The sequence below is a fragment of the Agelaius phoeniceus genome, chromosome Z (genome assembly GCF_051311805.1).
Source record: "Agelaius phoeniceus isolate bAgePho1 chromosome Z, bAgePho1.hap1, whole genome shotgun sequence".
Taxonomy (NCBI): domain Eukaryota; kingdom Metazoa; phylum Chordata; class Aves; order Passeriformes; family Icteridae; genus Agelaius; species Agelaius phoeniceus.
The window spans coordinates 55741388-55768295 of NC_135303.1; the positions used below are offsets into that span (position 1 = coordinate 55741388).

Here is a 26908-nt window from a genome sequence, read left to right on the forward strand (position 1 = left end):
CATTGTCCAAATGCTCTTGAACTCTGTCAGGCTGGTGCTGTGACCACTTCCCTGGGGATCCTGTTCAGTGCCCAACCTCCTTCTGGTAGAGAAACGCTTTATCATGATCATACAGTCCTTTTGTGGGGAGAGGGAGATGTAATGTTTTCAGAGTATCTGAGAAAGGGAGATCTTGCATGAATCCCAGCAAAGTTTGCTTCCTCAGGGCATCAAGTCTTCTCTAGACCTGCAGAGCAACAGAATGCAACTGGAAATATAGTTCTGCAGTTTGCAATGATACTCAGATGATACCTGTGCGAGAGGTTTAATATATATGCTGGCCTCAAAATTAGCCCTGCTAGGGGCCACAATTGCTTAAACATGAAAACTGAGCTCTTTTTCCTGTGAGACCTGATAATGTAATTCAGAAGGCAACTCTGTTAAATTACTAATTATCAGAGTAAATAGGAGAAACAAATATAGAGTAGCAAAAGGAAAGAGTTAATTACTTTCTCCAGGAGAATTTTTAGTCTAAACATTGAATAATAATGTTAGCCATCTGGTTGACAGCTGTTCAGTTTGCCAGATTTCACAGGTTGCTTAGCCAATATTGATTCCTTTGCAAAACTCTGTCCTTTAATTTTATTTCCAGGGGAAGATATAGTAGCATGCAATTTGTTTTAATTTGGAAAGTGTGCATGTAGACAGGCAGTTTTCTACAATAGTTGTTTTTTCTTGCTCTAAAATATCTGTAGATATACAAATAGGCAAACTTGTTTTTATGTGAAAATTTACTAAATAAAAAATGAACACTAATCAACACTGCTTATAAGCACACCAGTCTGAAATGAAGATGGAAGTTATTCTCTCGATTATTCTTTACTGCTGGACTGCCAGTGTGTGTAGATTAGACTTAATACCAACCTATAAACCAGCCTGTGAAGCAAATTTCTCTACAAAGTGTACTGGAAAATAAGATGACAGGAATAAATCGTTTTTATAGTAATAGTTTTTAATTTTCATACTTAAAACTAACAATAGTTTTTAATTTTCACATAGTCTTTACTACTCCTGGGCCTTTTGAAGTTTCTAAAAAATATGATTTTTTTCCTAATAAACTATTTTTAAAATTTATTTTGGGGAGGCTGGTAACAGACTGTCTTTACAGTAGGAAATAAGTTATGTTTGCTCTTACCTCCTATCTAAGTATATATTGAATTTTCTTCTGTTCTTGGCAAGCAGGAGACTTGTCAAGGTGAAGATGAAAAATATACTTGAGAACAAGGTAAAGAAATACATATTTTATGTAGAGAATTAATAAATCAGAAAGCAGTTGCAAAGATCAGGATAATTGGTACTTTTTTTTTTTCCTCTTGGCATAACCTGAGAATATCCATTAGGTAGTAAATTTGTGACATGATTATAATAACCTTTGACACCCTGAAAAAGTGAATACGCTTTTGTTATATTACTGTATCATCGGTGCTGTATCACAATCAAGTTAAGGGTGATTAAGGAGTCACATGATGGTATCTTTTGATTATATAATATACTGAAGTGCTCCTAATTGGTAATTTTAGTCTCCTAATATCTATTAGAGTAATAAATATGCACAAAAGGACTGTCATACTGCTTTTGTAAGTATTAAAACCCCTTAAAAATAGTTTGGAATTTGGAGTGCATATTTATATGTTTTGTTATCTTAATGGTGAATTCTTTTGCTTTGGGCCCTTGGGCCCTGACATCATAAGAGTATTTTTAACTGTTTTCTTATTTTATGTTTTTCCTCATAAGCTAAAGTTGCTGGTGGGTAGGATATAAGAGAAGAGGAGGAAGAAGAGTGGAAAGTAAAACATTCATTTGGATCACGGAGCTACTTATCATTGATTCAAGGCAAAGTGAGAGCTTTATACCTTGAATACAAGTTTTAGTCATGTGTATTTGGAACACTGTGACATAAGGAAATATTGTACCTTAGCAGTACCTCAAAGTTCCTTCTACTTAAAAGGCTTAATTTAAATTTACCAGCTGAATTTACAAGATTAAATAGAAATAAATTAATGAAAGTTTAATTGTAATTTTTGTGAACCTACTAAAGCAAGATCTGGGGACTTTGCCTCAAGATCTGGTAGCAAAAGTTATTGACTAAAGTGGTATGTTTCAGACACTATCCAGAGAGCTCACTTGAAAGAATAAAATTCCTGGTTAGAAATGCTGCCATTAGCTTCTGAAAGGTATAATGAGTACCCTCATACCAGAGCTCCCCAAGGTTCCATGTGCTCGAAAGTATGAGGCCAAGAGGGTTTGCCTGGGGGTTCTCAGAGAAGAGGACTAAAGACTTCTTTCTAGAAGTAAAAGGTACTATAAGATGATTTACGATAAATCTGGCTTCTGAATTTGCCATGTTGTGGAGAACCCAGTCAAAATGAGAATCGGTTTTTGATTTTTGGCAGCTAAAGTGAGTCCTGACTAACTGAAAAGAATGGAAATTAATCCGAAAGAGACTATAGGAATATACTTGTCAGTATTGTAAGTCAAATTATTAATCAAGTATTTATTGTCCGTGATTCCTGTAGCTCTTCCAGTGTGTTCTATATGATACTAGAACCTGAACATTTAAATTACCTTTGTTTACCTAACAGTTTTCTATTTCTCTGATAAACCATATTCTATATCCTATGATGGTTTTTGAGATGAAATCTGTGTCTCTGGTACGTTTGCTTTTTAATCAGGTTATTTATACATTCACAGTATTTATATATACACAGTAGCTTTTCTGTGTGTTTTCCAGTAATGTTGGGATGAAGACAAGAGTAAGCTGTATTAATCAAATTGCTCTTTTCAGGACTAGATGCTACAGTTGAAGTAAACAATCAATAAAATAACTAATTGGAAACTTCCAGTGACAACAAACAAGTACTGCTTAAAAGTCATGCTATTGAAAACAGAGCACTATTGGAAATAGTGTGGAACATGTGGTGTTGAGATGCTGAAAATCTTAATGCATATTAAATTAATCACTTAATGTATATTAATTGATCACTTGATTAATTCATGATCAAGGATAAATTGAAGCACATAGTAAATGCTAAACAAGGGCCAGTGGCCCATATGAATAACGCAGCAATTCCTCAAAATGCCACTTTATTGTGTTCTTCTGTTAATCTCAGTATAATTTTATAAAAGAGCTGAATTGGTAGTATTCCAAAACAGAGAGCAGCAGTGCCTTTAGCATTTTTGGTGATTATAATTCTTGAAAATCTGCATTCAGCCCTGAGATGAGTTCAGTGGATTGGAATATGGGTTCCATTCTCACACAGACCATTTCCTTAAAAGTTGGACATGGTGATCCTTATGTGTCCCTTCCAACTCAGAGGATTCTGTGGCTGTGTAATAATTCCGGTAAGGGATTCTGCTACCGTTGAATCTACAAGAGTAGTTCGTGTCCAAAACTTTACAGAAGAGCACAACCCTTCCTCCTCCCACTTGCCCACAAGTGCAAAGATCTTTACATGTCACTCTAAATGGTTATTCAAAGATAAAGAAGTGCACTGAAGATTACATCTTCTCTTAATCACAGGGATCATTTGTTCCCTATTGCTGATATATTAGGATATTTAGCAGTTGCAGAAAATTAATTGCACAGAAAACCACATATATTTGTCCTTTAATCCACTTTGGAAATGCATATAGAACTGTCTCCTCTATTTTTTACCAATAAATGTATCCATTAATTGAGCATTAAATTGCAGCTAGAATTTCTGAACTGTGCTTAAGAAACAGTGTGGTGTTTCATTTTCATGAGAAAATAATGCAAAAAGATCAAGGCCAGGACTGATCCTTCTGAGGATAGGTTCTGAACCCTAGATTGTATAGCTGGAGTTTTTTTGGTCCAGGTCCTTCGTTTGTGCTTCCATGCAACAAGGTGAGGGTTTTGAATAGCACCGAACATAGAGCTGCTTTGTCTTGTGTGTGATTATTGCAAGTCTGTTGATGGGAGAACACTTTTCTCATCTCCAAAATATTCAGATGTTTTAAAGGAGTTAGCTATCAGAAACAGTAAAAAATTCACACTTGCAGTTACCAGCATAAAGAAGAGGTACACTTCTAAGATTTTCTTTCACTTACGATTTGTGCTGTTGTTTTGGGGTTTTTTTAAATAGTTGCAGTACTTAAAAAAAAAAAAAGATAGAATGTGCAATCCAGTTTATTTAGCTGTATTAACCAGGGAGACAAAACACCTTTCTTATTGGAGAGCTGGGATCTCAGACTTCTGGAAAAAGAAGAGTGATGGCTGTGCTATTTTGCATACTGAATAGTAGAAACAGGTACTCAGTATATTAGATTATCCTGCTTGATTTGCTTTATTTCGATTCTCAGTTAATACTTAATCAACTCATGATTAGCCCCAAAATGCTGATGCTGGAGTTTTTGTGCTCCCTCTTCTTTTTTTTTTTTTTTTTCCTTTTTATCTTCTTTCCTAAAAGTTTTAGGAGCCATTTTATTAGGAGATTGATTTTTCAGTTATTTGGTAGGATTGATCTTGTCTGGGAACATCAAGCAGGCTCATTAATTTAACCACATGTGTTAGTTCACTTCCTGGCTTCAACTTGTTCTGAGACTTTCTTATGTCCCTGTGGTGATAAAAGTGTTTGATGGCTAATTGCCTGTGGGACCCATGTCGCTTCAGCCAGCTGCTGTGCTGGACGGCCTCATAGCATGTTTTGATACTCAGAGGAGATCAGTAACATCTTGGTACTGCACAGGTCCTTTAAGAGCTCTGCTGACAGCAACAGTGGCAGATAAAAATGGGAGCGTAGTAAAGAACACAAGAGCAGTGGCTTTGCTTACTTGTCTTTGAACAAATTTGGGGCAAATACATATTGTACACTAGCAATCCAACAGCTTAACCTCAATTTTATTTTTCACTTTTTCTTTTTTCTTTATTTTTTCTGGACAGGATCCAAACTCAAATGATAGTTGTGATTCACTAGGGCTTATGTATTTATGTATTTATTTATTTATTTGTTTCTCATAGTAATTAAACAACTTATTAATTATCTTCAAATTTTTGTCTGGCTGAGATTATTATGCTATACAAATCCTGTGTTTGTAAGGGTTAGCTGTATAAAGCAAGCTTGGTTTGCAGGACTGCTCTGGGGGTTCTGGTGTAATTTTTGGTTTATAGCTTGCAAAGATGCATATTCATTCATTTCTGTGGCATCTATGAGTGTCTGAATGTCTCCAAGTGGGCAACAATTCATTTCTGAAAATTGCCACCACATTCTGTTAATTGACAGTTGTCTTTACAGTTTTGACAGAAAGAACAATGATTGAAAGGCTGCAAGAGCTCATTTGGTCTTCCAACCTATGAGACATTTCTTTCAGAGAGATTTAAAGGTTGTTATACTGCCTGCTGTGCTAATCTCTGTCCTTCCGTCAAAGAAAAATATAATAGTAAAGCAGAAAAAAATTGTATGCTGTTTTTTGGTATCTTTTACCAGTGCAGTTTGGTTAGGTTTTAATGTTCTGGCTTTATGATAGTGCTTATCCCACAAAGACCAGTTTTTTAGAGTGAAGTGTGCCATAGGATAGAGATCATTTATATGATCCAGGTTCCATTCAGAACTGGGTTATATGTACAGCTGCATACGGTTATATTTTTTTCCCTCTTACTTGTAGGGTATGCAAGGAGAAACAGACCTGAAATATTAAATTTATTCATTTCTATTAAGGAGAATACTCTTTTTTTCACATAAATATGAATGATCAATTACAAATACAGAAATTACAATGATCGAAGGCCTTCTGGTGCCTTTTGTTTTGATTAAGCCTAATCTTAATACTTTCATTTATCTTGGAACAAGCATTTTTAGTTTTTCATCATGCATAGCATTTGAAACAAATGCATGCTCAAATTATTCTAAAATTCTGAGTGAACTATTGATGATGACAAATTTGGATAAGAAAAGCCTGAAACACATCTGGGTGTTAAATTTTTTCTAAGATGATTTGCTGATTATTGTGCTTCTTTTGCTACTTCGTCATGATGGGGTTATTAGTTTAACTTCTTAATATTGCAGATAAAGTTACCAGCCTTATGAGATGTAAACAGACACTCCCTACAGCCCATTCTTGTGTGCACACAAAAAAAGGTGGTATAAATCCTCTCTTTGTATATTTGTTCTTGGTTTGAAGCCAGTGTTCAGTGCTGCCTGATGTGGAGTTAAAATCTTTTTTTCAGGATTGTGGAATGGCTCAGGACACTACAGTGCCCAAACTGAACTTTGAGTATTGGTTGGATAAAGCTATTGAGTGGGGTCAGGCCACTACTTTGGAATCACAGAAAGATGTGTGCCTTCACTTGCCCCAGCTCCAGGAATTTCTACATCAGCTTTATGAAACAATAAAACATTTGGTAAGTGGCTTTAGAAGGAAGAGTGACCTGTTTTGAAGAGGTCCTCCAAAACAATTTGCACCATGTTTTGACAAAACCAGAGGGTAACAGTAGCAAAAAGGTTTATCTTGTTGACCTAAGGTAATACTGGATCAGGGGGGCAAACTGGGGAAACAGTCACAGGTAATGCAAACAGGAGTGTGCTTCCTGTTTCCCTGATTTATTGTGAAAGGGGCTTTTTCTACATGATTGGTTGATGTCAGGTGAAGTTTCCCAGCCAATGCTCTAGCGTCTTAAAAAAACTCTTTAAGTAAAGAAGAATTTGATTCTGGTTGTCAGGTCATAAATCGGATGATTTAAAGGCCTTAACATGCAAAACTGTGACTGGTCCTTTAAATCTTAGGGGGTCTGCTGACGTGTTAACCCCAGTGTTTGTTATGGCACACACAGTGAATTCTAGCAGCACGGTCAGATCACTGGCATAAACTGTGCCTGTTCTGTTTATTGATTTAATTATTGTCTGCACTCTTGAGTAAAAGTAGTTGTTCATGTTTAGTTGCTAGTATGTTTTTCTGAGTATCACTTTTTCAGTGTATATATTCAGTATAATTAGCCTTAGAAGTACTGCATTATGGCATAAGGCTTGCTTCTTCTGGAAGTTCTTTTTTTAAAATATTCTTATCTGTAGACTGCAGAGTGAGGTTTGTTTCTGAACTGATTTTAAATGTTACATTTGAAGTAAAAGGTTTTGGAGGAGTGGAGTTTCTTCCCATATTTGCATTTCTTTTTCCTTAAGGGGGAAAAAGAATGTTGCTACTTCACGTAATCTGAGGCATGGCCTGAAATGGATTTTGTGAATATGGCCCCAGAAAGTCTTGGTGTAGCCCCAAACATGAGACACTGTAAGGAATTTATTGTAGTAGCAGGAGATGCTCATCATCCTTGCTACTTGTATGTTATCTCAGCGCAGCACTGTTTTTTAATGCCTTCATTTATTAGATAGTAAAGCTACAAAAATGGAAAAATAAGACTGACTACACAGGATTGTATATAAAATACGTTGTCTATTACTTTTATAGTGAAACGTCTTTCTGTTTGGTTAGAAGTTAAATGTCAGTTTGTTACTGGCTAGTTATTAAGGAAGTTAATTTAAAGAAAGCAAACAAAAGTAACGAAGTAATTTTATGCCACAGTAGATATTAATCTCTTCAGAAACTGTGAGACAGTGTATTATAACAATCAAAAAAATGTATGTTAATTAGGCTTTTAATACAATGATATTGTATACTTGCTAGTTACTAATACTGATCTGCTGGGTGTGAGGCAAATGAACAAATTTTCTAACATAGTTAAGTATTAGGTAAGAAAATTACCTAAGTTTTAACTTACTTGAATGATGATATTATAGAAAATCTACATACCTGCATGTGTTTTGCTTTCAGAGCATTTCACAGTATAATAATTTGGATTGTAATTTACAGCAGTGAGTATCATTAACAGTTCTCTTAACCTACTTTTGATGTGCAGTATATTTACTATCTTTTTGTTTGTGTTTTAGCAGGGTCCCACTGTAGCAATCCAGCAGTTCCCTTTAATTGGACAGCTTCTAGGAAGGCTCTGTTGGAATCCTTTTGTTATAGGATATGGTAAGAATGTGTTAAGATATTTCTGCAGCAGTTCCATAAACTTTGTTTTGTAGAAATTAGGAAAATATGAGTTGTTGCATACTATGATTTTTTTTTCCATAAAAACACAGCAGTCTTTTTTAATGAAGTAAACTTTTGAGATGAAAAGGCTATCCATGGTGTTTAAAATATATGGGATTCAGAAATGTTAAATTCACTTTTGGATCTAATTAATTTCATGGAATCTTGGCTTGGGACCAGTAAGTTTTAAACCCAGTGAGTGTTTATGTGCATCATGATTTCCATTCCCATTTTTTGCTGTATTGATTACATTTTGCTGGAGTCTCAAAATGTACAAAATCTAGTGCTTCAGATTCTTACAACGGAAGTTTCCTTCTGTGTGTATCAGAATAGACATAGACAGCTAAGACAGAAGAAATAACTTATCTGATATGTGTGTTTTGTAATTAGTCTATATTATGATTTGTCTGTTTTTATTGAATCCTTAGGATGTATTTTCCCCGTCTCTCTGTCCTTAACTAGTGACAATGCACATAGAATCTAAATTAAAACAGTAAAGTAGTAACATAGGAAAAAGGCATATGGAAAAATGAAATGCTCTTACTGGTGGTGAATATGTGTGTGGATGAGAATATAGAAGAGAAAATAAATTTGGCACAGGAAAATTGTTTGGAGGGAGGAGGCGCTCCTTGTGCTATGCCATCAACAGTTCTGATGCATTTTTCAGGAACTGAGATGTTAAATTTTTGAGAACTTACTTGGGATCTCATTAAAGCAGAAAACTGATTCTGAGCTTCCCTGTGAGCCCCTTAAAATAACTTTTTGTCAGTCTTTTTCTCTTATTACAACTACAAATAAAAGGGAAAGAAAAGAAAAATTAAATAACATTATGTCTCTTCTGCTTTATGCTTCTTTTTGGGGAAATAGAGAAAAGGGCAAATTTTTTTCAGCTAGAAGGGCTTTTTAAGTCAAGCACAGCATACATCTTCTGTTTTGGCTTTGTCTTCTAGACAGCTCCAAGCACAGGCAAAATGAACTTGTCTGTAAAACATAGTAGATGTGTGTAATGTCAGCATTTCACCTCTGAAAGCAAAATTTGGGAAGGAAACATAAGTTTAGACATAGACCACTTTTGCAGAGGAACAAATGTGTGCTTTTTGAAAAGCCTTTTCATACTTAGAGATCTATTTTTACTACAGAGAGGTTTCCCTTCTAATCATAGATTTTGAGTGTGTTGGTAACCATTAATGTTTACATGCTTTGCTTCTAAGTTTTTGTTTGCAATATGCAAGTCTTCAGATGGTAAGTTTTTCTGAGCTGACAGTATATTGTGTTATAGAAAGTAGCTTCACTTATATTTCTCATCAGAGTAGAAAGCCATCTCTGTCTGCTTTTGGCTCCTTTTCACAAAAATCCCAGCAGTACATTCTTGGTTTCCTCTACTTCTTTCCTCTTTTTTGTGTTCTTTCAGCATTTTCTGAAGCTGCAATTTGCACTTCTTCTGCAATTTGGTCACCTCTGAAGTTTGCTTGACAATGAAGCCTTGCTACAGTTTGTTTTTTTTTGTCTCCAAGTGGCAAGCAAACCAAAGAGCTCTACTTGCTCAAAATGGAATCCTTCACTTTAATGCTTAAAGATTTTCTGACATCAATAGACCTGAAGATGTCTGCTTATACATTCCCACCACTTCCTCTTCTTAGAGTCACCTGAGCACTCTTTGGACTGGTGGCATTTTAGATTCAGCAGTTTTTCATTTTGTTTGGCACTGGTTCTGAAGATATTCTTTAAGATAGTGCTGGCTATAGCAGATGCTGACTCTCAAGTGGGTTTCATATAATTTCTCATTTGGATAAATAGCTCATTCAGGCATGTGTCGAGATCAGGCCACCCTCACAGAAGAAGGAACTAATTTTGTTCAATTCAGTCTTTCATACCAAAAAATGGAGCAGGAAAAACAATATAATTTTGCATCATGTCCAAACCACAATACCTATCGCCTTAGATGAATGTCTGTTGGTGCTGGAGGCTGACATGGCTGACCACTCAGTGCAGGAAGCATAGTCTCTGAGGGAAAATAATCTCCTCATTAACACTCCTGAGGAGGAGGTGACCAAGTTAGCCTTGTTTAGAATGCTAATGTGAGGGAAGCACGACTGAAGAAAATCTCATGGCTGTACTTGTGGTCCTGAACCACAAGGGATACAGGAGGAATTCAGTTTTGGTTATTGGAATTCCAGTGGTGGTGTTTTTTCTGTTTGGGTTTTTTGGTGTGTGGTGGGTTTTTTTGGTTTATTTTTGGCGGAAGGGGGGGTTAGTTGGGTTTTTTTTGTTTGTTTGTTTTTATTTGGTTTTTTTGTGGGCTGTGTGATTATCTTCTCAGTGGAACCCTTCTGGTTTGAGTTTTAAGCCCAAATGCCTCGAATCCCAAACTAATACTATAAATGCTGGGAGGTTTCTTGGTGGCTCTCTATGTCAGTAAATGTGTGTGAACAGGCAAGCTTGAGAATGGACTAATATCAACAGAAAGTTCAGTTTTAGCTAATCCACATTTTGTGATATGTTTCAATAAAATTTTACAACAAACTCTAAAAATAATATTTCTGGCTGTAAGATTAGGGTTTTCTTTCTTCTGTCTGGCCACAGGGTATTTATAAACTGAATGTGCTTGGGATGATTGAGACTACCTTGTGTTATGAGAAAAACATATCTTTTTGTTCTTTGTCTGGTTTTTTATAGTTTTTTTTTCGTTGTGAGATTGGCAGGAAAGAAGTACAAAATTATCATAAAGGTTTGGACTTTTGACTGGTTGGTTGGTTGGAAGTGTTTCAGTTCTTTTGTTTGTTTGCTTGTTTGTTTCTTTGGTATTCTTTTCCCTTTTTGTGGTTGGTGTTTTGTTTTTCTTTCTTTCATTTTTTTCCCCAAAGCAACTTGCAAGCTGTCTAAAATTTCCTACAGAAATTTTTTGTTCTCTTTGTTGGAATACAACATTAACCTTCTTAAAGGAGTTCTGTAGATAGGTGGTAGATAACCTTTTTTGAGCTGGAGTATCCACCTTTGAGTTTTTAATTTTATTTCTGTGGATGTATTAATTGGTTGTTTGGGTGTTAGTCAACCTTTCATGCCATAGTAAGATTAAATGCCTTTGTTTGTATCCTGATAATGCTTTTCAGTGTTCATCATGATGATAGGTTTTCCATTGAGATCACAGTTGCTAGAAAACTGGGAGGAAAAAATCCACCACTAGGTTTTCGATGGCTCTGTGTTTGGTCTTTTGATAGGATTATATTTTGCAGCTGCTGTAATTATTTTAAGATCTGGGCTAATCTTCCCATCTTTCATCCCCTGTTCCAGGGCAGCTGTGAAAACAGTGAACCAAGAGTTTCCCTCAGAGTGTGTCATGGAGTATATCAGCAAGATTATGGGCTCTTTTTCTTTTTTTCATAGATCTATGGGAGGCTACCTCAGTTTTGGTCAAAAAGTAATTTTTTGAACTAGGAAAATCTGAAGTTGTACCAGTTCCTTATTTTTTGGAAACTTTTGACTTATCTGTGAGACCAGCATAGGTTGGTTTCACTGGGGATGAAGTTTGAATCTATCTGTGTTAATCTGTGTAAACTTATTATGCTAGCAAAGTGTGCCAGCTCAATTTATTTAGGCTTTGTTTTCATCATTTTAGCTTTCATTATACTGGTTTGCATTTTGCATATTGGAGCAATACATGCAAAGTATTTTATAGTATGCAGCAAGTCATCACATGTAACAAAAAATTTTCTCATCCAGAAATCTATTCAAGCAGTTACATGTATTTTCTTCACAGCTTTTCTTAATTTTTTAAGTTAAAAGAAAACCAAAATTTAAATAAAGTTACTTATTGACATATTGTAGACATACACTATAAACTGTATGAGTCAAAAGAAGAAATACTTGAACTATGTATATGTTGTTTGAGATAAGAGGTTTGGAGTTGATGTCTTCTTCCCTTTTTCTGTGTAATTTATATAATTGAAGGGTATGTCAAAAGCCAGACTTCACAATCAGGCAATATTTAGTATTACTAATTAATAATGTTTAAAATCTTTATTTTCCAAGAAGGAATTTGCTGTGATTTAGTCATTTAAGTAAATAAACCACTCATTATTTTTTCCTCGCAGATAATGTCATAGTAGAGTTTAGATGAAAGGTGCTTTTGAAGAAGATAGTTGTCTGCTGGTGCTGATGTCTGAATGCCAGTTGGATATAATCGGGATTTAAGAACTTCTGCTGAGCAGTATGCAAGATGCATCCTTTAACTGCAGAATTACAAAACATAGGAAATTGTTAGCCTTGTAAAGATCCATATTAAAACAAGTCCCCAAACACACAAAAGCAGAATACCCCGAACTGTGGTGGGTTAAAAGTGTATGCTTGGGAAACCATTTCTATTGCAGAGATGTTAGTCAGTGGGAGGTCAGTAATGGCCTCCAGGTTTGTTGGACATTTATTGAGGAATACTGGTTTAAATCAGTGTTAACATCTTTGGTCACCTGGTGAAAATACAGGCATTACTTAATGGACCTTTTATTTTTTCCTCAGGCTTTCTCAACAAAACACTTCTAAATAATACTGTTTATTGCATCCTGGATAACAAATACAGAGAAAACAAAAGAATTTACTTGTTCAGCTTGATAATCAAATTGTCTCATAACATAATGTCTAAAACTGATAGTATCACTTATTTGTATTATTTTTAACAAGAAGCTTATTGCTTACTAAGTGAACATTATATCTGAACTACATGTGGTTTTCAGAATTTCAATCACACAGTTTTGTTCTGGCATTAAATTCACTGTAGAACATATTAGTATGTGCCAAAGAACATTAGGGAAAAAGCCACCAAAGCCTATTGAAAACAAAGTTGTGTGAAATACTCATGAGTTAAATGTCTCTTCAGCTGCTTATTTCAGATAATCAGCTCCTCTATAATATCTGTTCATCTGAGCAGTGAGAGTTGTGCTCATTTTGTAGTAGATTCTTAAAGAAGAGAGCTAATTTCAAACAGTGGGTTAGAATTAAGTAAAACCCAATCTGATCCTTAACAAAAAATTGGAATGGGATTTTTTTGCATTATCATTTAGCTATTCTGCTGTCTGCAGAAATGTCATATTCCTGACGCATGGAGACTTTCTCTATTTTTACAGAGAACTTGGTAATTTATATTCTAGTTATGAATGATTTCATACTTCACAAACTTTAGTTTTTTGTAATTGAGCATACTTGAGTTGTGCAAGCTTTAGACACAATGTAATAAACTATTTTACTACACTAGACTATTCTCTGTTATGAATGATATTATTTACTGTGTTGAAAGTTCCTTGAAGGTAGCTTCAGGTATTATTTATGTGAGTGAATTACTAGGTCCTGCAAATTTCTTAAGATCATCTAACTGTTGTATAGATTCTGAACTTTGGTACCTTTTAAACTGCTGTTGAAGGAAATGATTACACCAGAAGTATATAGTGATTAAAGTTAAGTGTGTGGTATGAATCTGGTAGAATAGGAGCAGCATGAGCTGAGGCTGATATTTAGGGCCTGAATTTTGTGGATGAATAGAGATTGTTGTGTGTAATTCCGTCTGTGTTTTGTTTGGGTTTTTCTTTTCCCTCTAAGTGTATCTTTATTTCCTTTTTTCCGTGCAGATGAAAGCCAGAAGACTCTGATGTGGTGCTTATGCTGTCTGTACAGCAGTGAACCACAGAATGCTGTGGAACTGAAGGCCAACAGCTGGATACGGGTAAGTGAATGAATCCTTCCCTGGACTGCTTTGAATTAAAATGATGATTTAAAGGTTCTACATCTATAGCATGGATACACTGTCATTCTGTCATTTAAGAAACTGCTCCAAACACAATTTGCATACATATTGTGTTGAAGAATATATGATTCTAATTATAACACAGTCAGTGTTAGTCTCATTTTAAATCTGAAAAGGATGAGGTATTTTACGTTTGATAGTTTTGATGCTCTTCCTAGATTCACCAGATCTAGTATCCTTGAATAAGGAGCAGCAACCTCAAATCAGAAGGGAAGCAAGTGTTGCTATTAAAAATAAAGAAGCTTTCAATTAGGATAAAATACATAACCTGGAAAAATGTCATGGTTTGTTTAGAAAGCAACTTATATTTGTTCTGTAATTTTTATTCTTTTTTGGTTTTGTTTAATCTCCTGCCTATGAAGAATTTAATTGTGTCTGAACTTTTTTCAAAGACAGTCAGAGAGGGAAGAGGCAGTGCTTGTGTGTGGATTTATATTTAGTGGCTTAATGAATAATGAATATCTAACTTTAGTCCCAAAATTAGAGTTTTGCATGGCACATCTGTTCATATTTTTCGTATTTCCACACTGAATTAACAAAGCGCATCAGCATGTAAATAGCTTGCAGCATATTGATGCTTAATATTTTACATGGCTGACTAATTTGAGGGTGCAGTTCTGTTGTGTCCTTCATTTTTCCATGACTCCATGTAAAAATGTGGTAGAAAATATAAAGGGAATTTTTAAAAATCTTTTAGTCCTCACAACTTGTGGGAATGTAGCAGCCTAATCAATATTTATGTACAGCTCTGCTAAAGCTGAAAATATTACTAGATTTCTGTAGGTAGATAATTTCTTACTTACTAGTTTATTTTGTGTGTCATATTATCTAGGTATGCATGTAATACTAGGATGTACAAATTATTATAAAATAATTGATGATGATGACAATGCACATTTTTGTTGTTAGTAAACAGCTATTGTTGATATAAAAGCAGTAGTCTTAGAAATATGTTCTCACAGTCTTTTAGGTGGCCTTGGGTACCTGTATATACCTGTTTAGTGGGCTGTACCACTTACCATGAAAATTTGAACAATTTAATGCTGAGTAAAATCACCCTTATTTTTTTCCTGTCTTTAATGTTTTGCAGGAGGCTTTTACTGAGGTTAGTATACTTTTAATTCAAAGTGTGGCAATGCTTGAATACCAAAGTAAAATGACACAAAAAACCCCTCTGCCTTTCCAAATGTAGTCTTGCTGATTCCTTGTATTCTTTGTAATGAAATAGGAGGGGCACAGTAGTATGCAGTTAGTTGCTAAAGAGAGCAAAATTTGTCCATTTTGCTTTTTAGTAGCATAGCACATACAGATGCATTAATGATGCATATTAATAACATGTGCATTAGTGATGTTCAGTGGTGAGGGAGAGTTGTACCCAGACAGTCTACTACAGACAGAAAAAAAAAAACTTCAGTTGTTTTAATCTACAATGTCTGACTCATGTGATCCATGTAACTGAATTGATGTTGATATAGGAAAAAGAATCAGGTAAGCAAGAACAAACAGTTGGAGATGGATGGAGATGGGACTGCTGCTTTTGTCTTGTATTGAAACTAACATGTCAAGTATTTGGTTCAAACTGCCCTGTAATACGCAGAAATTTTTCCACCTACTCTGTGTGTTTCAATCACCTGTAATAGCCACTGTAACTTGATGCGTCAAGAGTTAACCTAAAGGTTAGGGAAAGAGGGCATGGAGGAGTTCAAAGCACAAACATATCTTACTCGCTATTTTTATTGTTCAGCACTTACCTGGTTGTCTAAGGTGAATGCAGCACCACATGAGAATACAGCAGTTGGGATTAAAAGAAAGGGTATGATTAAATTGTTTTCTAGAGTTAGTAGAATTTCTTCTCAGTTTTTTACTGCCCAGTGGGTGTCATCACAAAACTTTTTGAAGAAAGTGGTTTTATTTCCCTTTCCTGATCATCCCTGTCATTCTAGTCACCAGCAATTGTGGTACAATAAGGACTATCATGCTTGTTTTTACATAAGAACCTAAACTAAATGTTTTGCTACTCTTGAGGGTTTTCTTTTGCCATCTGTGATAATGATTTATATTTTAAAAAACAAACAAAATACAAAGTTGTATCTGATTGGAAAATTACATTATTTGGTCAAGTTAGTGTTGAATCTCTTCATCCCCTTGTTTTAATAGCTGTGTACATTAACTGTGACTTTACACCTTGCTTTTTTTGTTGGTGGGAGGCGTGAGTTCCTGGGGGGTACTGGGGCCATTCAGTGTGTCTTTAGCTAAGATCATTGATAGCAGGGCTGATCTCAAGACTTTTGTTTTTAGCTACTAAATTGCATTTTCAAAGTTGCAAAAAATGTATTTAATGTTGAATGTGTTTAATTCTGGCTTACTTTTTAACTTTCCTGCCATTGTCATAGAGAAGCTGTGTTGTTTTTAATGGCAAAAAGGGTAGCTACCCACTTGAAATGCATTATTACAACATTTCTGAAACTAAGAGTGTGCAGGTTGGTAAGTTCTTTAAAATAATAAAATGTGAAAAGAAATTTAGTGATATTTAAATAAAGTGTGCGATGTAGACTGTTTTTAGGATTAGATGCTACTTAAAATGGTAGATATTTTTTGTTTTGTTTATGACTCTGAGCCTTAGTGTTGGAATCCAACAGCACAGGAAGCCAAGATACATGCTGCCACAGATGTCTCACTAATAAAAACGATCATGCCCTGGTGAAACCAGTCTCTAGGAAAGTTAGTTTCTCCAGCTGGCCTTCTCTGAGCAGAGATTTTTGGAGCTGTGAAGTATGTATGGCTTTAGAATAGACTTCTCCGTGATGTGGCTAGAACAGCTTCCTTTCACTGCACATTACTCTTGAAATCACATTGCTGCAAGTGAAAGCTTTTTTGAAGCAGGTTTCCTTTTTATTAACTTGGCCACACCTTATTCTGTGCTCTCAGTTTATGAGCTATGGTTATGAATTGTTTATGTCTCTGGAATTTATTTCTAATACTGCTTTTCTTTTGAAAATCTGTATCTTATGCATGGCCATATCTATCCCCATCTTTCTTATAAGCCCCTTTTAAATACTGGTAGGCTGCAGTAAGGTCTGAAGACCTTAAAATAAGACAATTGTATTTGCTTCTTTGTCTGTTTTATGGGTAGAAGCTTATGTTGTAGGATACATGGCTGACGTGTATTTGCTAAAATATAGTATGCTGAATATGTGAGGCAAAGTTCAAAACTGGACACTGTTGTTTGTAGAACATAGTAATGACAACATTGTTGCCTATTATGATATTATTAGCATGTTTGCTAACTTAGAAACAGTGGTGTATATTTTTATATACCAGTAGATGGCATTCTTCCTATCACATACAGGTACGCATATACTAATTTTCTATTAATATGTATGCAGTTTTCTGTTTCACAGCATTCTAATAAATACAATTCCAAGGAAAACTGAACATTTATTTTAATAATAGTCTCAAATTTAGAAGCCAGCTTCCCTGCTGCCCTTATTGTGTGGCATTGTTTCGACTCTTTGTTTCTAATGTTGATTGCAGTAATGAGAATCGTGCGTTAAGATTCCTGACATTTTTGGCAACAGTTCAGGATCCTCACTAATAAGAAAATTAATTTCATTATCTTTGCTGTATTCACAATGCATTCAGTTGAGCTGAGTTTTTAATTTTTCTGCCCATAATTTTTCCACAGATGTAGAAGAATTCTACCTGTGTTTTCACTTTCTTTGATAGTGACTGCTTATTAAAATTTGGGGTTGTAGCACTTAGGGCTTTCTATCCAAGGATGTCTTGTTTAAAGAGTATATGTGAATAGTTTACATGTGAACACCTCAAACCTTGGTTCTGAGGTACTTACAATGAAAATCTCACATTGCAAATAGCTTGAGTAAAAAGAAACAGCTATTTCTTTTCTCTCACTTCCTCCTCCTCTCACTGTTGTAAATTTACAAGTAGTATTCTGAACAGCACAGGTTTTTCTGTATTTCCACTCCTTTGTTTTTCCTATTTTCCTATTACATGGTTTCCTAGTAGCTCATTTGTATTATTAAAGCACAAACTACCCAATCTGTTCTGAATATCTGTAGCATGTCTCTCATCGTATTTCTTGGTTTGCTGCTCCCATGTTTTCATTCATTCGGTAACCTCTTTTTAAATTGCTGCTGCTTTCACGAGTTTATTTCCTGTGGGTGTGAGACTTTCCCCGTGATGTGGGGAACAACAAGCTGCTCATTCTTCTGTGTGTGGCCTCTGGTTAGGGGCCAGCATTCCCTGGTGCAGCAGCACGGGCGCGGTCTGCTGCCGGAGCCGGCGCTGCTCGGAGCCGGGAGATGGCGATCTCTGCCCTGAGCGCTCGCTGCTGTGTGCCCCGTGCATCCCTGCCTGCACAGGGCTCTAACTTGGGTGCTGCTGCACCTAATGCAGTGCTGTGGTGGCCTTTCCCGGGTGTTCCTGCATGTGTTTTGATAAAAAGGCAGTATCATATGGTGGGTTGCTGATAATTTGTTAAACTTGCTGTAGAGTGGCCTGGGTTGGAAAGGTCCCACTAGACCCGTTGCTCAGAGCTCCATCCAGCTTGAAAACTTCCAGGGTTGGGGCATTCACAGCTTGTCTGGTATACCTGTGCCAGTGCTTTACTACCCTCACAGTAAAGAATTTCTTCTAAATATCAAATCTAAGCCTACTCTCTTTTAGTTTAAATCCATTTCCTCTTGTCCTGTCACCACATGCTCTCATAAAAAGTCTCTCCATCTTTCTTGTAGACTCCCTTCAGGTGCTGGAAGGCTACAATTATATCACCCCAAAGCCTTCTTTTATGCAAGCTCACCCCAATTCTCTCAGCATTTCCTCACAAGAGAGGTGCTCCATCCCTCTGATCATCTAGGTGTCCCTCCTCTGGACTCTCTCCAACAGGTCCATGTCCTTCCTGTGTTGGGGACTTCAGGTTGGATGGAGTGTTCCAGGTGGGGTCTCACCGGAGCAGAAGGTGAAAATAAAAACTGGGAATTAGTTCTTGTACATATACATTGTCTTCAGCTATTCTGTTTTGAAAGTTTTCCTTTCTTAGTTAAAACTAAGAGCAATCATTAAATAAGCATGTCTTATAAAAAAGGAAACAAGAACATTTTCTATATTTCCTGCTGCTAATGGTTGCCTGTTCTGGAGGCTCTTCTGAGCACACAAGAGATTCTGAATAATTACAGGCTAGTGATCCCTTTTGTCATATTGCATTTTTTATGTTTGGAGTTTTTTTAGGTTATTCCGATAATTTATGATTGGTTAAAGTCTTGAAGCACTGGAACAATGTATTTTTAGAAATTTTATTGTTACGCTATGCTATTATTAATGTTCTTAACATTCATGAAAATTTTAATCCAGTTTTTCATGCCACATAGGCATGAAAACTTCACCCATATGGAGAGGGTGGGAAATGCAGACTTTAATGTCATTTCTGAGTTGATAAACCATCCTGATAAGCCATCAGAATTGGGTCCAACAAACGCCAATCTTACAAACTTAAAGGCTGACTTACAGCCAATAGATCATAGTGTAAATTAGAATTTAGAACAAGTGGTGAGCTACATGTTAGCAGATATAGACCAAAGCTGTGATTGGTTGTATTCATCAAGCACCAATTGGACAATCAGAGCCAAAAGAAAACGAAAAAGGCTGTGTCAGTCAAAGCTAAACATGGAAAAATTGAATACTAATTTTGTCAGGGCCACTTATGAAAGAAAATCTGACAGAGAGGGAGGAAGAAAGGTGAGCTGAAAGGGCATGCCGATCTAAAGTACCTGATGGAACTGAATAACTTTTGCCAGAAGCTGGGACAGTGGACCAAAAAAAAAAAAAAAATTCCAGTTCAGTAGAGTAGTACTCAAAGTGCAGAACAAACCTGGAGAGGCCCAGATGTTCTGTGACTCTTTCCTGAAGGCCACCTGTTCTGTAGAATAACTGGTGTGTTTTTTGGCAATATACAAAGCCAACCCAAGACCAATGAAAGATTATTCATTTAAATATATAAGAAGAAAATATGTGATAATAACACAAAAATGGAAGTTTCTGGCTGGTGCCAGATATTAAGCTTTCTATAACATCAGGCTTGCTTTTAGAAAAACAGTCCTAGTTCAGCCCTCACCGTAGGGAAAGCTGCATATAAATAAGTGCATGTAGTCAGAAGCTCCAAGTAATTTCTGAAAGAAGCAGAATTCCTGAGCTAAGTGAAACAAGCACAAAGGGTTTTGCACAGGCATAACACACCTGTGGAGAAGAGTAGAGCAAGACAGATTGTACTAAGAATGTCATGCATATGGATGCACTGTATAAAAAGTCTTCTGAATATCCTTCATCAAGTGGCCTGAACCATCCTTAAGTGTACTCTTGTGCAAAGCTCTTCAAGAAGCAATATGTGCAGATCTTGAAAAATTTTCAAAACATAATGGAATAAAAAATTTATGAAGAAGAATCCTCACTTTTGGTGACCATCTCTGCAAATAAAAAAACCCAGAGATGGTATCACTGCAGTCATGTCAGTTAAAATGGGAAAATTCTGCTGTTTGTGTCATGGGCTTAACATAAACAAAAATAAGAAATCCTAATCATCCACTGACCTCAGTTCATGCAGTAAGATGCTTGTGTGGTTTCTTTTTTTTTTTTTCTTTTTTTTTTTTTGTGAAAATAGAGCTTCATCTTAAATAATAGTAATCCAGTTGAGGCCAAAAGGTCGGTAAATAAATTCAGAAATGGAACACTTTTCAGCTCCTAATTATTGCATTTACGAAGGTAAATTCAGACTCTCAACAGAATTGCCTTTGGCTGGAAAATTCAATAAGCATTTGGTGAAGCAAAATGTAGATATAGGTCAACTCTTAATCCTTGTAAGATCTGGGGCTATTCAATAGAGAGGCTAATTGAAAAGACTTGTTAGTGACACCTAGTGAAATTGAATATAGAGCAAGTCCGGTGGCAATCACCAGGGTCAGCCGTGAGTCCAGTGACTGCCACACTCGGCCCACAGGGACGAGGCAGGCCCAAGGTTTGGCTGTGAAGTCATGGCCAGGGCTCAGGCTACAAGGCAGCAAGGTACATGGCCAGCACAGGCACGGCTGCAGCGGAGCTCAGGCAAGGCCCAGATGCCTTGAAAGTGTCCCTGCCCATGGTGGATGGGTGGGTTGGATTTAGATCATCTTCAAGGTCCCCTTCCAACCCAAACCATTCTGTGATGCTAAGTAGGATGTACATGGAATTGGAATTACAATATTCTCTTCTCAGGTAAAGAATGTTGATTTGATTTTGGGGCCAATATACTTGCCATCTTTCAAACTCATTACCTACTTTTTTTTTTTATGCACGCTTTGTCAGATTGTTAGGAAAACATTAGAAATTGTTAGGAAAGGACAAATGTTAGAAGTAATCCAAACATAATGTAAAGAGCTTTTCTCTTCTTTTCCTGAAAGATGTTCTTTTAATAATTAACTCTTATAGAAGAAAGTCTTCAAGTTCACATTTTTCTAGGAGAAAGGAATTTCAGGTAACATAAAGAAAATATCTAGTGCTCAAATTAGAGTGAACCTCAATATCTGTTCTTTAGTAGGAAGAGCCTAAATCACTTGTGAATTGTCATTCCACAGGGGATATGGGCCCCAAGATCATCTGATGGAAGACTTATTAAAATAGTGTTTGATTTATAATAAAGGATGTCTCTATGAGATAAGAGTACTACTTTAAGGACATATATGGGTAATATGTCTATTAAAAGGCTTATGAGTTGCTAGAGGACATACTGAGAAACATATATTTTCCTTCTTATCTAGACAACTTTGAAAGAAGGAGATTAAGAGCTGAACAGAGATATCTGAGTTAAAATATGAACATATTTCACCTGCTATTTATTACTGAGAAAGTTAAAGGAGAGAGAATCTGTGTCATAGAGCATAGGTTTTAACAGGGTTTTATTACAATACATTTCTCCTCTCCAAAGGGAAAACAATTTGAGTAGTATTTGGACTAAGATTAATTGTTGTTTTGGGCTATTTCTTACCTTTTTGATAATATCACTGCAATATTTTACCATGATAAAACACAAAATAATCAGAAGGGAATGTCAGTGTAAGAGGGATGGGAAGGCGTGGAGCAGGGGATCTGGTTTTCCCTGGCAGTTGTGGGGAGATGGACGTCTGTGTTCCAGGAGGCATGCATCCAAGAGACAAATGGAAAATGTTAAGTCTCCTGGAGGCCAAAGTAGTTCAAAGTTACTTAATCACTTTCTGAGACTCAGTTTTGTGGTTTTACGGATCTTATGGCTTTTTTGGTATGTTTGGAAAAGCGTTGTCATTCCTCCTCTAACCTGTGCAAATAATCATCAGGAGCTTTGATCACTGCAGAGATCATAGAGTGTTCCTTCAGATGAAAGATGTCTGATGGTGATTAAAGTATGTATCTTGTTTATACTTTTTGTATTAATTTTTTCTGTGTTTTTCACTGGTCCTACAGAAGTCTTTGTAGCAGTTTTCCTCAATCACTATATATGGAATTTACCCTTGCCTTCCATCAACGGCTTGTATGTAAGAGGGTCTAAAGGCATTTCCTCAAAGTGGTCTGGAGTGCTTGGAGATAAATGGGCTTTTACTCAGTCCTTGATTGTTTTCATTCAGCCTTGCTTGTGATATATCCTTTTTCCCTCTTTTGCTAGGTGGTGGCACGCTGCTTAGTGCAATATCTCATAGTTACAGCCAGTAGACAGTCTGTGCTTTTCACAGGAGCATTTGCAGCCAACTCCTGGTAAAATTGTTGAAATGGTACAGGCTGCCTTTACCATTTGTTAGAGAAGAGTGCAATAACAGCTATGTGTTGTGCACAATAGTGTTGTACTGCTTGATTTTGTGTGATAAAACGCAAAAAAAAAATCAAGAGAATGCATGTAGTGTAAGTTTTGAACTCCTTTACCACTTAATGCAGAGATCAGAATTCAAAATAAAATTTCTGCTTAGAGAACTGCTACTTATTTTGGTATTTAGGACTTTTCTTTTTATTTTCAAAGTTGCTGTTGCTATTAAATATTCACTATTAAATATTCTTATAGAGGAAGGGAGCAGTTATAGTCATAGGGTCATCAGAAATATACAGTGGATGTAATAACAATATTAAGAGATATATTCTGATATATTAGTATTTTCTAGATACATGTCTTATCTAGAATTCACAGTTTTTGTGCTTCTAAGATCTGATGCAACATCTTAGCTCATTGTGAAGATTTGGGGTGAATGGGTGATGTGTCAGACTGTATCTTTAAGTAGTTAGGTTAAAGTGAATATTTCAGTGGTAGATCTGCTTTCTCTGTGTCACTGGCTATCCTGTAAGGCAAAATGTTTTCATAAACTTTAAGGAGAAGTATTTAAAGTATCCAGTTTTCAGACCATTTGTGCGCATTAAAAATAACTTGCTGTTCAGGTTCAACGGTTTTCTTGTTGGACAGTGCTTACACTGGGGTCTTGCCACAAGATGCAACAGATGCAATAGATTATAAGAAGACGGCTAGTATAATAATTACAGCATGGAACAGACTGCTGGCAGATACAACAACGTAGCATTCTCTTTAATCATAGTGCTTCCCATAGTGTGGGTGGCCACAGGCTGCAGACGTTTCAGTCAATCCCTTCTCCATGCAACAGTGGTTGTAAAAAAGAGCTGAAGTAAACAGCATTCCACAGACCATTAAGGGGTTTTAATTTTGAAAAAATATAGCTTTCCATCACCCCTCCTTTTGGCTGCTTGCTTCTGTCAGCTGTTACCTACCAAATCAGTTTTGCTTAAACTAAATTGTATATAATGTACTATCTATGGGCTCTTTAAAAAGTTTGTTGTGCTCTGTTGCGGCTTTTGTTATTAAAATATATATTACTTTAAAACCTTTGTTGGTTTTTGCAGCAAGAAAAAACCTCTGGCCTTACATTAAATGCTGTGTTATGTTAAATTTAAAAGCTTTTCATCTTTTTTTTATTCTCCTGATTTTTTTTTCCTTCAATGCCCGGTGTGGTTTTGCTGTTTCTGTAAAATGCTTTATTTTCTCTCTAGCCATTAGCACAATACCTTTTCTCCAACCATAATGAAGGGGAACTTTCTTGTGTTTTTTTAACCTTGTGGCCAGTTTACTCCTTTGAAAGTTGATTACCCCTCCTTGATATTTGACATATAGTCATTTGGAATCTGAGTTTAATGGAATAGATTTAAGCAGCTAAACTTGGTGTCATGAAAATTGTTACATAGCATTTACAGGCCTTTTTTGGAGTGTGTAAATCAGCTGCAGTTGAGGACAAATAATTTAATTTTATTTTTAAGTGCATGTGCATGAAAGGATATATTTTGATAGATGACTTTTTACATTGTAATTAGCCATATGTGGAATCAAGTGTGTGAATGAGCTTGAAAGAAATGTCTTAAGTGTCAGTGAGTAACAGATAGTTCAAAGTGAATGTTCATTTGAATCAAAACAGAGGACAGAGGACTTATGTGAGATGTAGGCATGTGTTTAAGATCTGACATAATTAATTAAAGCCTAATGACTTAATGAACTCTTAATGTGATAAGAGACTTTTCAAATTTTAAATTGCTAGCTAAAATTGAATTTTAATAATCAAGCTGGCTTGCTTTACAATGTGTCCCAAGGGAGTAAAGAGCGATTCAGGCACTTTTCTCTGTCCTTTGCGCGATTAATTTGTGTTCCAGATACCAAGGACTTTATCCTGTTGAATTGAGTGTACTTCCTAAGGTGTACACACCTTAGAAAACCCACATCTCATAGCAGTATTTGCTTGAAACTTGACATATCTGCCTCTTAAACTTGCTAATGTACAGTTCTGTTAAAGGTTAAAGACCCCAAGGGTCTTAGGTATGGTTAAGTATGGGTGAGGGGAAATCCTGCATTGAAAATGGGAATTGACCCATGAATCAAAGATGAGTAATTGATACAGTGGTAGTATATATTCGAGATTTCTAGTAGAATAGATTCTAAAACAATTTATTTCATAAAGGATGGGAGAGTGATAAAAGATGTTAAACTTATTCATACAAGAAGAGACTGGGGCTGGATCTGTTTAACATTGAAAACATTTTAGAATGAAGATTTCTTCATATATAGGACATAACCTATTTCTAATACTTATTATCTTGAAGTTTTACTGATTCACTGTCAGTATTTTCTTTTTTCTGTTGTTCTTTCACTTTTGTAAAGTTAGCCAGAGGGAGTTCTTGGTAATTTTGAACATTTTGAAGATTATACATCTAGATAGTTAGTTAGTCTTCTCACTAGCTCTTTTGAGAATCAGCATTTTAAGCTTATTTGGACCTTCTCTGGTCACCTATAGACAGTTGCATTGGTAGGATGTAAGAGAATTAGCAATGTTTTCAAGTTTGCAAGCATTCCTGTAGTCTTCTGGTTGAAAATAGAATGGTATTATGAGTGGGCTGGGAAAAAACAGACCTCTCTTCTTCAAATGTAATTCTTTAACAATGCCAAGCTAACATGATTATAAAGGATTTCTCAGCTTCTGGGTCGAAATAAACAAAGGCTAAGTATGTCAAAGAACAAAATGAGAAACCAAGGATTCTGCTTTCCTGCAAGGCTGCTTGAGCTTTAACAGCAAGTGTCACAAATTGCTAGCCAGCTGACATTTCTCAGAGCACTTTAGGTTTGCCAGGTGGGTCTAGTAAAGAATAATGATTTGTTACTGAGACACAAAAATAGGTCTCTATTTGAAGAAATTCTACTGGCATTAGATATTTTTGCTCAATTTAATATAACTGCGACCAGCAGTTTTTGTATTACCATTATAAGTGTGTTTTGTGCTTTTTTTTGCTAAGAAGTTCAGTGGATAATTTTCTCCCCTTAAACATGTAACAGCATGAGACTTAGGAAGTCCAAAGGGATTAAAGTAATTTTCCCTAAATATCATTGTAAATTAGATGCAGTATTTGCAATGTGTACCTATTGGAAGTATAAAAATGGGTGCATACATTCATTGAAAAAAGCATAAATTTAAGATTATAATTTTTCTAGAAATTATGTAACTCACAGATTTAAAGTAAAAGTGAAACATCTTACAATCCATCCACTCTTTCTAAACTTATTCATCCCTCTTTTCCACACCTTTTTTTTGTGGATAAAAGGAATTCTTCAGTGGGAAGCTTGTATTTTGGCTTTTGAAAATTGTGGAGGGAAGAAGGAAATTAATTCTAAATCACTGGCTAGTTAAACCAGAGAGCTTTAAAAAAAAAGAAAAAAGATTTATGGTTTACTCTGGTAGAGCTATTGAATTTCCTTTTGTAATTTAGTGTAAATGTGTGTTTTATTTCAGCATCAAAAGTCTCCCCTTTTTTAATACAAAGAGTAATAGCACTTTCTAGGTGGGTGTTTCTTAAAGAGAAAGGAGAGAGAAAAGGGAAGGAGATTTGAAACTGCTTTTCCTGTCTGAGGCCAAGACTAGACTCAAAGCTTGCCAGCCCAGCAGTTCTTCAGCTTCTTTCTTATGATTTCTGAGGGTTTTGTTAGTGACTTACAGATGGAGCTTAGGCTTTGGAACTCATCCATTAAAAAGTTTCATGGTCTTAGCCGCAGTAGTAGTGCAATGTGTTTTTACTGTACCAGTGTCACAGAAGGTAACTGAGGCTGAATTGGTGAGGAAAAAACAGTGCAGCCTTCCCTTCCCCTCCCTATAATTTTCTTTTCCACATTTCATTTGGAAATTAGGATCATGTAACATTTTTCATCCATTTTAGGAAGAGAGGTAGAATATGAGACTAGTCTTTTTACTAAGCCTCATGTATCAGCAAGGGTAATACAATTTATAGCATACTTTAATTTCTAAAGAAAAAGCATATTTGTCTCAATGGGTTTTTGAAATTTTTTCATTTAAGTTTTTCTAGTAGGCTTTCATGGTCCTTTAGTGTATTTTTGCCATACTTCTAAAATATTTTTAAAGAGAAAAATGTAGTTACGACTTTTGAAAGAAAATTAAGGAAATTGGCCTAATATAAGAGCACCTAAAG

The 26908-nt window shown here is 35.8% G+C and overlaps 1 protein-coding gene across 1 annotated transcript in view; it reads left to right on the forward strand.

The window, feature by feature from the left end:
* The window catches only part of FANCC (FA complementation group C), a 78375-nt gene that overhangs the window by 9039 nt on the left and 42428 nt on the right, over window positions 1-26908 (forward strand). The window contains exons 2-4 of the mRNA XM_077171500.1: window positions 6224-6397; window positions 7935-8022; window positions 13698-13792. Coding sequence (XP_077027615.1) covers window positions 6224-6397; window positions 7935-8022; window positions 13698-13792 — 357 coding nt within the window. The remainder of the gene's footprint in view (window positions 1-6223; window positions 6398-7934; window positions 8023-13697; window positions 13793-26908) is intronic.